This window comes from Oncorhynchus kisutch, linkage group LG15, assembly GCF_002021735.2.
Source record: "Oncorhynchus kisutch isolate 150728-3 linkage group LG15, Okis_V2, whole genome shotgun sequence".
Taxonomy (NCBI): domain Eukaryota; kingdom Metazoa; phylum Chordata; class Actinopteri; order Salmoniformes; family Salmonidae; genus Oncorhynchus; species Oncorhynchus kisutch.
Window position 1 is genome coordinate 38,223,695 of NC_034188.2, and position 11,879 is coordinate 38,235,573.

At 41.0% G+C, this 11,879-nt stretch overlaps 1 protein-coding gene across 1 annotated transcript in view; it reads right to left on the minus strand.

Annotated features, from left to right (window-relative positions):
- Positions 1-8,953: 8,953 nt before the first annotated feature.
- Positions 8,954-11,879, minus strand: part of LOC109905275 (neuronal membrane glycoprotein M6-a) — a 40,902-nt gene continuing 37,976 nt past the window's right edge. The window contains exon 7 of the mRNA XM_020502558.2: positions 8,954-11,096. Coding sequence (XP_020358147.1) covers positions 10,944-11,096 — 153 coding nt within the window. The 3' untranslated portion in view covers positions 8,954-10,943. The remainder of the gene's footprint in view (positions 11,097-11,879) is intronic.

Consider the following 11,879-nt stretch of genomic DNA (forward strand, 5'->3'; position numbering starts at 1 on the left):
TCAAAAATAACTCATCTTAGAAAGGAAAAAATATGAATAGTCCCAGAGTCCTGAACACATAAGAAGTGGTTACAGGTGATCCATTATTAGGATGGGAGAAGGGGGAGGGGGAGGACAGTGAGACCAGATTAGCGTAGGATATTACGGGGCCGACTAGGTCACGCAAGCCAGGGCAGAGAGGATGGAAATCAGCCTTGGGGTCACGAGCGCTAATCGGCTACCACACTTCTGCCAGGGGAGGTCCCCCACCCAACACACTCACACACACACACACACACACACACACACACACACACACACACACAAACAGCCTTTGTCGCCCCAGTCTTTCCAGCCCTGGCCTGCCCCTATGCCTTCACACTGCTGACTCCTCCCTTACAGCTCTTCTAACCTACACTGTTATGGCACTAGTCTGCGCCCGTGCTGACACAGCGTTGGGCCTTTTCCTAAAGGTTGCGTGAGGGAGCTCCAAGTGACACAAAGGTGCAAGCTGTAGTCTGGGGTGTGATTTATCTCCCTGGAGGAGATGATGGGGGTGGCTTGGGAGGCCAGCCTGTACTGGGCATGGACTGACAGCTCAACAACATGGCCTCCAAGAACACACACACACATACACACACACACACACACACACACACACACACACACACACACACAGGAAACAATGACATAAGTAGTGCTTGAGGTTCAACTCAGTCTAGAGTAATGCAGTTGTGTTTGATGTAATTGTGTGTTATAAAATCTAATTAAAGTACATAAATGGGGCTTAAATATTAGAAATATATGGGCTGATGTTGAAAAAAATTCATGGCTATGGCTGATATTTGGTAGGGAGTCGGGGAAATTAGTTGAAGAATTGTATATATTTGTTGAAATATATCAAGCATATAATGTACTGCCAAATACAGCATTTTACATAAGGATTTCCTTCAGTGACGTGCCAGGTGAATATATCAGTAATGTAGGAAGAATTTATCTGTATTGCGTCTGTGTGTAGCTGGTGTAGATGAGTCAGGAGCAGGACAGCAGATATGAGTAATGTACACAACTTTACTCAGCAATAATCAGAATTCACGTCAAATAAATCCAAGGCCACAATAACGGACTGCAATACAATAAACAATCACTCACAAACAAACAAACATGGGGGAACAGAGGGTTAAATAATGAAAAAGGAATTGGGCGATTGAAACCAGGTGTGTAAGACAAGGACAAAACAAATGGAAAATGAAAAGTGGATCAGCGATGGCTAGAACGCCGGTGACATCGACCGCCGAACATGAAAATACACATATTTCTAGGAAAGATGGATACGTTAGCCATTTTACTCATCAAAACAGAATAGTGATAAATTATTTGTGATTTTTATATATTTAGCTATGAGTAGATCAGAAACAGATTGTTGCTGGTCTTACCTTGATCGTGACTAAGAGAAAGAAGGTTATCTGGTGGTAGAAAAGCAGTTGGTTGGGTAGTACTTTTGCCTGTGTGGGTAATACAGCAATACATACATACATACATACATACGGAAAGTATTCAGGCCCCTTGACTTTTTCCACATTTTGTTATGTTACAGCCTTATTATAAAACGGATTAAATAATGAATTTCTCTCATCAATCTACGCACAATACCCCATAATGACAAAGCAAAAACATACATTTTTTGAAATATCATATTTACATACGTTTTCAGACCCTTTACTCAGTACTTGGTTGAAGAACCTTTGGCAGCAATTACCGCCCCAAGTCTTCTTGGGTATGAAGCTACAAGCTTGACACACATATATTTGGGGAGTTTCTCCCATTCTTCTCTACAGATCCTCTCAAACTGTCAGATTGGATGGAGAGTGCCGCTGCACAGCTATTTTCAGGTCTCTCCAGAGATGTTAGATCTGGTTGAAGTACGGGCTCTGGCTGGGCCACTCAAGGACATTCAGAAACTTGTCCCGAAGCCACTCCTATGTTTTCTTGGCTGTGTGCTTAGGGTCGTTGTCCTTTACACTAGTCTGAGGTCCTGAGCACTCAGGAGCAGGTTTTAAATCAAGGATCTCTCTGTACTTTGCTCTGTTTATCTTTCCCTCGATCCTGACTAGTCTCCCAGTCCCTGGCGCTGAAAAACATACCCACAGCATGATGCTGCCACCACCATGCTTCACCGTAGGGATGGTGCCAGGTTTCCTTAAGGTTGTGACGCTTGGCATTCAGGCCACAGAGTTCAATCTTGGTTTCATCAGATCAGAGAATCTTGTTTCTCATGGTCTCAGTCCTTTAGGTGCCTTTTGGCAACTTCAAGCGGGCTGTCATATGCCTTTTACTGAGGAGTGGCATCCGTCTGCCCACTCTACCATAAAGGCCTAATTGGTAGAGTGCTACAGAGATGGTTGTCCTTCTGGAAGGTGCTCCCATCTACACAGAGGAACTCTGTAGCTCTGTCAGAGTGACCATCAGGTTCCTTGCCACTTCCCTGACCAAGGCCCTTCTCCCCCTATTGCTCAGTTTGGCTGGGAGGCCAGATCAAGGCCATATTGGCCAGATCTAGATCTAGACATTTTTTGGTACCATTCTCCAGATCTGTGCCTCGACACAATGGTTTTTGCTCTGAAATGCACTGTCAACTGTGGGACCTTATATTGACAGGTGTGTGCCTTTCCAAATCATGTCCAATCAATTGAATTTACCACAGGTGGACTCCAATCAAGTTGTAGAAACATCTCAAGGAGGATAAATGGAAACAGGATGCACCTGAGTTTAATTTTGAGTCTCATAGCAAAGGGCCTGAATACTTATGTTAATAAGGTATTTCCATTTTTTATATTTAACACATGTCTTTATCATTATGTGATATTGTGTGTATATTGATTAAGAAAAACATGTATAGAATACATTTTAGAATTAGATCAAAATGAACAAAATGTGGGAACGGGGAAGGGGCCTGAATACTTTACGAATTAACTGTACATGATTGTTCAATAATATTACATTTTATCTGTAAAAAGATTTTCAAAAACCCAAAATGCTACAAAAATGTAAATAATAAAACATCAAATCAATAAAAACACATATGGCAGCTCTGCTTCTAGCTCCTAAGCAGCTTTGCAGTATTTTGTTTATTATTAAAGTTATTTCTTATATTATTAGCCCAGATTTTTTTGGGGTGTTGTTGCATACAGTCGGAAATAACTTTGCTCGTACCCCCCAGGGTAATTCAATTTATTCTAGAGGCTGCTCCAAAACACTGCTGGCGGAGAAGAGGTATTCGGAGTGGACTTCTAGTCCGACTCAGGAGGCGTGCACACCATCCAACACTTCAGAGTAAATTACTTACTAAATGTTAAGTATCTGGATAATAAAGTAGACGAGCTCAGAGCGATGATCTCCTTTCAGAGAGACATCAGGGATTGTAACATACTCTGTTTTACGGGAAACATGGCTCTCTCTGGATATACTGTCCCATCCATACAGCCAGCTGGGTTCTCAGAACATTGCAAAGACAGAAATAAAGAACTCTCCGGGAAGAAAGGTAGGGGTGTATGTTTCATGATTAACTACTCATGGTGTGATTGTGATAACACACAGAAACTCAAGTCCTGTTCACCCAACCTGGAATAGTTCATAATCAAATGCCGACCGTATTACCTCCCAAGGGAATTCTCTTCGGTTATAGTCACAGCCGTGTACAGTATATCCCCCCTCAAGCCAATACCAAAACGGCACTCAAAGAACTACACTGGAATGGAAACCCCATATCCTGAAGATGAATTTATTGTAGCTGGGGATTTCAAAAAAGCAAATTTGAGGAAAAGGCAACCAAAGTTCTACCAACACATTGACTGTAGTACTCGCACAGGGAAAACATTGGACCACTGTTACTCAACTTTTCGAAATGCCCACAAGGCTCTCCCCCGGCCTCCCTTCAGCAAATCTGATCACGACTCCATTTTTCTCCTCCCTTTCTATTGGCAGAAACTCAAAACAAGAAGTACCCGTGCTAAGGTCTATTCAACGCTGGTTTGACCAATCGGAATCCATGCTTCAAGATTGTTTTGATCATGCGGTCTGGGTTATGTTCCGGGTAGCCTCTGAGAATAACATCTGACCAATACACGGATGCAGTGACTGAGTTCATCAGGAAGTGTATAGGAGATGTTGTACCCACTGTGACTATTAAAACCTAGCCAAATTGAACCAAGTGCGAACCACCGCATTTAACCATGGTAAGGTGACTGGGAACATGGCCGAATACAAACAGTGTAGTTAGTCCCTCCGTAAGGCAATCAAACAGTCAAAACGTCAGTAGAGAGACAAAGTCGAGTCGCAATTCAGCAGCTTAGACACGAGACGTATGTGGCAGGGTCTATAGACAATCACGGACCACAAAGGGAAAACCAGCCGCGTCGCAGAGATCGACGTCTTGCTTCATGACAAGCTAAACACCTTCTTCTCCTGCTTTGAGGATAACACAGTGCCACCGACACGGCCCACTACAAAGGAATGTGGGCTCTCCTTCTCCGTGGCCGACGTGAGTAAGACATGTAAGTGTGTTAACCCTCGCAAGGCTGCCGGCCCAGACAGCATCCCTAGCCGTGTCCTCAGAGCATGCACAGACCAGCCGGTTGGTGTGTTTACGGACATATTCAATCTCTCCCTATCCCAGTCTGCTGTCCCCACTTGCTTCAAGACGACCACCATTGTTCCTATACCCATGAAAACAAAAGTAATTGAACTAAATGACTATCGCACCGTAGCACTCACTTCTGTCATCATGAAGTGCTTTGAGAGGCTAGCTAAGGATCACCTCCACCTTACCTGACAACCTAGACCCACTTCAATTTGCTTTCCACCCCAATAGATTCACAGACAATGCAATCGCCATCGCACTGCACACTGCCCTATCCCATCTGGATAAGAAGAATGCCTATGTAAGAATGCTGTTCATTGACTATAGCTCAGCATTCAACACCACTGTACCCTCCAAGCTCATCATTAAGCTTGGGGCCCTGGGTCTGAACCCTGCCCTGTACAATTGGGTCCTGGACATCCTGACAGGTCGCCCCCAGGTGGTGAACGTAGGAAACAACACCTCCACTTCGCTGATTCTCAATACAGGGGCCCCACAAGGGTGCGTGCTGAGCCCCCTCCTATACTCTCTGTTCACCTAAAGCTTTGTGGTCACGCACGCCTCCAACTCAATCATCAAGTTTGCAGACGACACAACAGTAGTAGGCCTGATTACAAACAATGACGAGACAGCCTACAGGGAGGAGGTGTTGTCCCTGGGAGAGTGGTGCCAGGGAAATAACCTCTCACTCGACATCAACAAAACAAAGGAGCTAATCTTGGACTTCAGGAAACAGCAGAGGTAGCAAACCCCTATCCACATCGACGGGACCACAGTGAAGAAGTTGGACAGCTTCAAGTTCCTCGGCGTACACATCCCTGATGATCTGAAATGGTCAACCCTATCATCCAGAAGGTGAGGTCAGTACAGGTGCACCAAAGCTGGGATTGAGAGTCTTCAAAACAGCTTCAATCTCAAGGCCATCAGACTGTTAAATAGCCGTCACTAGCTGGCTTCAACACGATTACTAATTAAGCTGAAGTAAAAACATTTTTTTATTAAAATAACAATAATGTGGCTATGTACACGGGGTAACGGTTTTTAGTCAATGTGCGGGGATGCAGGGTAGTCTGGGTAATTTGTACATGAACATGTACAGTTGAAGTCAGAAGTTTACATACACTTAGGTTGGAGTCATTAGAACTCATTTTTCAACCACTCCACAAATTCCTTGTTAACAAACTATAGTTTTGGCAAGTCGGTTAGGACATCTACTTTGTGCATGACACAAGTAATTTTTCAAACAATTGACAGATTTACAGACAGATTATTTCATTTATAACTGTATCACAATTCCAGTGAGTCAGAAGTTTACATACACTAAGTTGACTGTGCCCTTAAAACTTCTTAGGACTGAGATCCTGCTAACGGGATCGATAGGACAACAGCCAGTGAAAGTGCAGGGCGCCAAATTCAAAACAACAGAAATCCCATAATTACAATTCCTCAAAAATAGAAGTATTTCACATCATTTGAAAGAAACACTTCTTGTTAATCCCACCACAGTGTCCGATTTAAATTAGGCTTTACGGCAAAAGCACCACAAACGATTATGTTAGTTCTGAGCCAAGTCACAGAAAAACACAGCCCTTTTTCTAGCCAAAGAGAGGAGTCACAAAAAGCACAAATAGAGATTAAATTAATCACTAACCTTTGATGATCTTCATCAGATGACACTCGTTACACAATACATGTATGTTTTGTTCGATAAAGTTCATATTTATATCCAAAAATCTCAGTATACATTGGCGCGTTATGTTCAGTAGTTCCAAAAACATCCGGTGATTTTGCAGAGAGCCACATCAATTTACAGAAGTACTCATTATAAATGTTGATGAAAATATAAGTGTTATGCATGGAACTTTAGATACACGTCTCCTTAATGCAAGAGCTGTGTCAGATTTCAAAAAAGCTTTACGGAAAAAGCAAACCATGCTATAATTTGAGTATGGCGCTCAGAGACCAAACAAACCAAAACGATATCCACCATATTGTGCAGTCAACATTAGTCAGAAATAGCATTATAAATATTCACTTACCTTTGATGATCTTCAACATAATGCACTCCCAGGAATCCCAGTTCCACAATAAATGTTTTTTTTTTCCGATAATGTCCATCATTTATGTTCAAATAGCTACTTTTGTTAGCGCGTTTTGTAAACAAATCCAAAGTCATGAAGCGCATTCACTAGGAGCAGACGAAATGTCAAAAGGTTACGTTACAGTCCGTAGAAACATGTCAAACGATGTATAGAATCAATCTATAGTATGTTTTTAACGTAAATCTTCAATAATGTTCCCACCGGAGATTTCCTTTGTCTGTAGAAAAGCAATGGAACGTGAGCTACCTCTCATGTGAACGAGCGTCACGAGCTCAAAGCATTCTGCCAGACCTCTGACCTCTGACTCATTCGCCTCTCATTCACCCCCACTTTACAGTAGAAGCATCAAACTAGGTTCTAAGGACTGTTGACATCTAGTGGAAGTCGTAGGAAGTGCAACATGACCAATATCTCACTGTATCTTCAATAGGGAATGAGTTGAAAAACGACCAACCTTAGATTTCCCACTTCCTGGTTGGATTTTTTCTCAGGTTTTTGCCTGCCATATGAGTTCTGTTATACTCACAGCCATCATTCAAACCGTTTTAAAACTTCAGAGGGTTTTCTATCTAAATATACTAATAATATGCATATATTAGCTGGGACTGAGTAGCAGGCAGTTTACTCTGGGCACCTCTGGGCACCTTATTCAGCCAAGATACTCAATACTGCCCCGAGCCATAAGAAGTTTTAAACAGCTTGGAAAATTCCAGAAAACGATGTCATGGCTTTAGAAGCTTCTGGTAGGCTAATTGACATCATTTGAGTAAATTGGAGGTGTACCTGTGGATGTATTTCAAGGCCTTCCTTTAAACTCAGTGCCTCTTTGCTTGACATCATGGGAAAATCTAAAGAATTCAGCCAAGATCTCAGAAAAATAATTGTAGCCCTTCACAAGTCTGGTTCATCCTTGGGAGCAATTTCCAAATGGCTGAAGTTATCACCTTCATCTGTATAAACACCATGGGACCACGCAGCCATCATACCGCTCAGGAAGGAGACACTTTCTGCATCCTAGAGATTAACTTACTTTGGTGCAAAAAGTGCAAATCAATCCCAGAACAACAGCAACAGACCTGCTGAAGATGCTTGAGGAAACAGGTACAAAAGTATCTATATCCACAGTAAAACGAGTTCTATATAGACATAACCTGAAAGGCCGCTCAGCAAGGAAGAAACCACTGCTCCAAAACCGCCATAAAAAGCCAGACTATGGTTTGCATCTGCACATGGGGACAAAGATCATACTTTTTGGAGGAATTTCCTCTGGTCTGATGAAACAAAAATAAAACTGTTCGGCCATAAATACCATCATTATATTTGGAGGAAAAAGTGGGAGGCTTGCAAGCCAAAGAACTCCATCCCAACCGTGAAGCACAGGGGTGGCAGCATCATGTTGTGTGGGTGCTTTGCTGCAGGAGGTACTGGTACACTTCACAAAATAGCAAAGTAGCAGCAGTTTAAAAATAAACCGTCTGTAATTAAATCCGAGACATGTTACGTTTCGTATAGTATTAATTTGTTGATGTCCATCATCCATTTAGTATGATATGTTACAAATTATAATTTGCATGATATGTTACAAATTGCAATTTGTACAATATGTTACGGACATGGAAAATGCACAACATGTTAGAAATTTGAAAAACATATATGTTACAAATTCCAATTTGTTGTGGCTAACATTAGCTAGGTGGCTAGGTGGCTTATGATAATTTTAGGTAGCTGGTTAATGTTAGCTCTAGGGTTTAGCGTAAGTGGTTAGAGGTGAGGTTAGGGTTAGCTAAAAGTGTTAAGGTTAGGGTTAGGATTAGCTAACATGCTTTGTTTCAAAGAAGCTAAACAGTAGTAAGAGTTGCTAATTAGCTCAAATGCTAAAGTTGTCCTTGGCATTCACCTTATATGACCACCCTGCCCGAACGTCTGACAAATATTAACAAATGAAAAAATATTCAATAAGTAAAATATATTTAAAAATGTAGACTCCGTCTGTCACCAGGCCTCGACGAGTCTCCCCCTGGTGGCTTCTCTGTCACAATACATACCATTTTCTTTTTGTAGTTAGTCAGTGTTACACTGTACTGTGCTTACTGCATTAACACTAACTCTTACCCCAACCCAATTGGACATTGGAAATTACAATACTTGTTACATTGTACGTACATTAATAGTTACAGAGTATTACCAACACTGCAAAGTGTTAACAGGGAATAAACACACAAGACCCACAAAGTATTTATTAACAAGTACACAAGTCATTTTTATTTATGCAAGCACATTTTTCCAATTGAAATCCTGCTACTACTTAAGTAAGCATTCTTGTGAAAGTACAAAAGACTAATACGAGGATAAAGCCGACAACATTGTCAAGTCATTTACTGTAGAAGCAACGTTGGCACAAGAATCAGTTTAAGACATGGTTGATAGCTCATCACAAACTAAACAGAGACAACTCAAACAATACAGTCTAATATCAGTAGTATAATGCTGTTAGCGTGGGGGGGGGTAGTACTGCACATAAAGGGTTGACACGGCAAGACAGGCAAAGTGTAAATAAAATGACTTTTGAGTTAATAATTCTATACCATTAATGCATGTCCATGCCACGAAAAACATCTAAATTCACAGTCTTTACCTAACATTACAGTTATCCAACTCTGAGTTGAACATCAATGCGCTTACACCTAGAGAGAGCACAGAAATGGTCAAATAAGTTCCCAAAACTAGCTCTTAGAAATACTGATAAAACAAATATTGCCAGGCAATGAAATGGTAGGCCACCTTCGGAGTCCTATGGCATAAGCAAGACAATCAAACTTTTAACGTCATAAACAAAATAACTTACTGTTGTGACACACACTTTTCTGACGTCTGATGAATCCACCAAAAAGTGACATGTTACACCGACAACTTTTTTTAGCATCGAGATTTTTGTAAGACTGAGAGATCACTAGTGGATTCAACCACAGTAACTTATTTTAATTATCTTATGAATTGTCCTGAATTTGTAGTGCTAAACATATAAGTATGCATTTATATCTCAATATATACAGCGCAGAATCTGCAAAAACGTGTTTTATACTAGTATTTATAAAGTTCAACTTTATGAAATAAAAAAAAGAGGGTATGAGAACATATTTGCATGTGCTTGTGTGGCGTATGATTAAAGACAATCGAATCATTCCCAGTCCTTGGAACAGGGTTCTCCAACCCTGTTCCTTGTGAGCTACCCTCCTGTAGGTTTTTGTTCCAACCTCAGTTGTAACTAATCTGATGCAGCTGATCAACTAGCTAATTATTACAATCAAGTGTGCTAGATTAAGGTTGGAGTGAAAACCTACAGGATGTTAGCTCTCAGGGTTGGAGAGCCCTGCGTTACAGTAGATACACAGCTTTAAATTCGCAAGATGCCTCATATAGTAACAAAATAATAAATTGTTTATCATTTTGGGGACTAATTTCTTCCTTGATATTGACCTAAGTTTTTACTGATTAACAGGCTTGGCACAGCAAGAAAATAATATTTTTTGTTAATAAAAATTTGGTAACACTATCGTGTAACCGGAGTAAAATATTAAAAATAAATTAAAATACGATTCAAATTTCTTTCACTTCAAAGTTATGATTTAGATCCCTGGCAGTACTGGTATGTAAAGGCTTCAGGAGCTTTAAAAGTTCCCCTGTGTGATTGAAAATATTGAAGTCTTCAAAACTGATCACCCACCATTTACATAGTTCTTTAAAATCTAAATAGACACACAAACACGAGAAATGTGCTTGAAACCCTTTTAAGCCCCAACTAACCACCTCAAAAATGAAGAGAAATAAATAATACAAGAAGGAAAAATGATGACACTAGATAAAATACAAATAAAAGTTCTCCAAAGTAAAAACGTAAACGAAAAATACTGCTGCTAGCTACTTCTAATTCTACTACGTACTAAACTACCAAACACTATAAAAAACACAATAATACAGGTGATGATGATAATAATAATAATAATAATAATAATGCAGTCCATGAGAGTGATAATGGGGCTTGTCATCTGAAATGCTGTTTGGGGGGTTGTATGAGGGTCCCCCGGACCACTTTGTCATATGATGCACCAGTGACATCAGAGGGGGCGAGGACCCCGGGCGCCACCCACCCCCCTCTTCAGGGGATGGTGGAGAGGAGGGGAAGGGAGGGGGGCAGGGTGGCAGGGCCAGGCCTCACGCTGGCCTTATGTGTATGCATTGAGACGCTCCTTGGAGCGGGTGGAGTGGATGTCGTGGAGCTCCTGCTCTTCTTTGGACTTGATGTCCTCATACTTCTGCATCCTGCAAGCGTCCTTCACGTATGCCCAGTTGGCCGACAGCACCATCAGGTAGTGGATCTGAAACAGAGATAAGTCACCCATGAGTTCATTCAGGGAGAAAATAAAAAAATGTAGAAAATTATTGGTCTTTCAATTCTCCACTGACATTGATTTGGGAAAGAAGAATAGCTGCCACGAAATGGAAGAAAGTGTACCCTATTTCCACCATGTACTTAATTGGAAAACACACTTTTGGGTCCATTTCCCTTTCAAATGTGGAAAAGTCTTCACAAATGAATATAGCCCTCTAATCAAGCTCCATGCTCTAGCAGAAGAGAGATGTTCACATCATGACATCATCAGCAGAAATATAAAGTGCTATAATTGTGGCCCACATCTTTTTTTCAAGCTGAAAAAAAGAGTTACAATAGGTCTTCCCGAGGCGAAAAACAATGTTTTGATTAAATATTTTCTATTTTTGATGTACAATTGTGTAATTCCACTGACGTGCCAGCAGGTTGCAGGGTTTCCGTGGCAGCAAAGGATCCTTTGAGACACTGCCATTGTGAATGTATTGTGCTTAAACGACTGTGGTTGTTACATTGCCACACCTTTCGAATTGAATCATGGACATTATTAGCAGCCTGCTAATGGATTTAAATCTACACAAAGACCAACTGGTCTCGAAAGAATTCAAACAAAAGCTGCAGTCTCAGCTGTGAGGACTGGAATATTGAAAACACTACATCCATTCCGTTTCTCAACTCGTCTTAGTATTTTGTTTCATTAATCATTTAAATAATCATTGATCGGTGTCTGTATCTGTGTACCACCACTGTTTAATCTTGCCAGCAATTTGTT